This window comes from Pelobates fuscus, chromosome 9, assembly GCF_036172605.1.
Source record: "Pelobates fuscus isolate aPelFus1 chromosome 9, aPelFus1.pri, whole genome shotgun sequence".
Lineage (NCBI taxonomy): Eukaryota > Metazoa > Chordata > Amphibia > Anura > Pelobatidae > Pelobates > Pelobates fuscus.
This window is the reverse complement of record NC_086325.1, coordinates 4,685,601-4,688,090: the sequence shown is the minus strand read 5'-3', so window position 1 is coordinate 4,688,090 and position 2,490 is coordinate 4,685,601. Positions and strand designations below refer to the sequence as shown.

Sequence of the window (2,490 nt, the reverse complement as noted above, 5' to 3'; positions counted from 1 at the left end):
CCAGAATAGAATACCAGTTTTTAGCACAAGAGGGCCCCCAAGGCGAGGACCGGGATCATCCCCACCAGTCCAGAGGGAAGGAACGAGACAGAGATCACAAAGTACTACATGCTTGACATATAGACGCTAGGCAGGATAGCGTTGTGGCCGCCATCCACCCCACGCACCACCCAGCTAGGATTCTATTACTATGGTGCCAAAATGCCCTTCCAGGGGCCAGAATTCGTTGCCAGAGCATTGCATCAGTTTCAGCACTGCTCTGTATATAGGACCACCACTACCTCCTGCCCATATGTGTTTCTGATCAATGGTTTACTAGTTTGGAGGGTGTCCTCTGAGTGAATATACATTTTGCCTTTCAGCTGAAATCAGCCTGGGGAATTGTTAATGTGTAAGAAGTTTGTCTTTGTGTTGGCAGCTGGGCTTATAATCTATGGCCATGAAGGTGACACTAAAAAGCTCTGTTATTAAAAAAGTTTGCTTTGGGGTCTAGAAATTTGCAACTTTGTATGAAATGTTTTGTATTACAGTTGTTGGGGGTGTTTTTTTTTTATTTTTTATTTTTTTATATTTCTTAAGGATTTTGAAGGTTCTCATCCATTATATAATAATAACTAGCGGTCAGGGGTAGGACAGTAAACTGTTTGGTTTTACTAGGCCTAGACCATAAAAGTGGATTTACTGAAGTTCACCAGGAGATTGGGGACCCCACTTTCCACAGACCTTCTATATAGGCAGTGGGTGTTGACAAGACTAGAGAATTGGCCTTCCTCGGACATGGATTTATCTATAGTTTGAAAAGATTGATATCAATATTTTTTTAATTTCTGTTTGTTTTCAGATGCTCGAAGTCTACATGAATCCCTCAAACCAGTCCACAGTGACCTTTTTTATTATAAGAGGGATTTCTGACCTCCCCGAGCTGCAGCTTCCAATCTTCCTCCTTGTTCTGTTTATTTATCTCATCTCTCTCAGTGGTAACATGACCATCCTTCTCCTTCTCTGTTCGGATCGTCGCCTTCACACTCCCATGTACTTCTTCTTGTGCAATCTATCTATCCTAGACATGTCTTCCACCACTATTACTTTACATAAAATCCTTGTTAATTTTGTAACGGGAGACCATGGAGTTTCTTTCTTTGCTTGTATGACACAGATGTATGTATTTTCATCCTTTGCATGTGATGGGTTGTACCTCCTGACAGCCATGAGCTATGACCGCTATGTGGCCATCTGCAATCCCTTGCGATACCCAGTCCTTATGAATCATAGAGTTTGTGCTCTCTTGGCTACTGTCTGCTGGACTTTGGGTTTGACACAAATGATTCCTTTCTTGGTCTTTCTTTCAATACTGTCACATTACGAGTCCAATGTCATTAATCACTTCTTCTGTGACATTCTGCCACTTATGAAAATTTCCGACAGAGGTACTTCCTTTCTTGAAATATATACTGACTGTATTGGATTTTTCCTTTGGACTGGTCCCTTTATTTTTACATTTTTATCTTATGTCTATATCATTAAATCTATCTTGAAAATCCGTACCAACTCCGGCAGGCGGAAAGCCTTCTATACATGTTCCTCACACATTACTGTTGTTTCAATTTTGTATGTAACACTTGGAACTCAATACTTGTCACCAACATCAGAAGACAACTTGGACTCAAACAAACTTTTTGCCCTTCTTAATGCAGCAGCAGTCCCGATGTTAAACCCTCTGATTTACAGCTTAAAGAATAAAGACGTGAAGTCAGCTCTACGACGAAGGTTGAGATAGAAATTGTCTATTTAGATGTCGTACACTAATTCTGTATTAAACACATCCAGTGTCAGTGATTTAAAAAACTCCATTGGTCAAACTGTGTGATTAGATTTGGGGGTCCATAAACAATAGTCAGTCCAGTCTATCATCCAAAGGGAACTCATGTTGACTATATCTGACCTAATTACTAGGTCAGACCTGTCCAGTTGGCATACCAGGGACCCTTTAAAAGTCCACCTCCTGCATTTATTCATAGGGCTGTTACAGCTGAATGACCACCACTTTTAGTACTTGTAACTCCAAGTCAGAAGACCACCCAAAGAATATTCTTTCCTTCTATTAGGGGTATCCTTGGTGGTGATGATAAGATGGAAGATCAAATTATAGAGACTGACGTAAGTAGGGTTAGTTGGAATATCAGTAGGCAGTAGTGGTTATAGTGTTTGAAATATTTCTGTAACTGCTACCAAAAAAAGGAGTGAAATCAGAAGAATTACAAATTCCAGTTAGTTTAGAGATAAGTACAGGAAATTATTGGCCTAATTTGTTAATATTTCCTTTTTCTGAGACAGTTATGAATATGTTTTGTTTGACTAACCAATAAAATTTTACAATAACCTGCCAGTAGAATACATTTACACGGTCCCATACCTCCCAACATTTCAAATGGCTAAAGATTTGTAGGGGTGTGAGTGGGGTTGAGGCCAACAGGAGGGCTGTTCTGAGAA

General features: G+C 40.0%; 1 protein-coding gene across 1 annotated transcript; it reads left to right on the top strand.

The window, feature by feature from the left end:
* The first annotated feature begins 856 nt into the window (after positions 1 to 856).
* On the top strand, positions 857 to 1,777 carry LOC134572996 (olfactory receptor 8A1-like). Its single transcript, XM_063432352.1, has one exon. It carries the CDS (start codon positions 857 to 859, stop codon positions 1,775 to 1,777), a length of 921 nt encoding a protein of 306 aa, XP_063288422.1.
* The last annotated feature ends 713 nt before the right edge of the window (positions 1,778 to 2,490 follow it).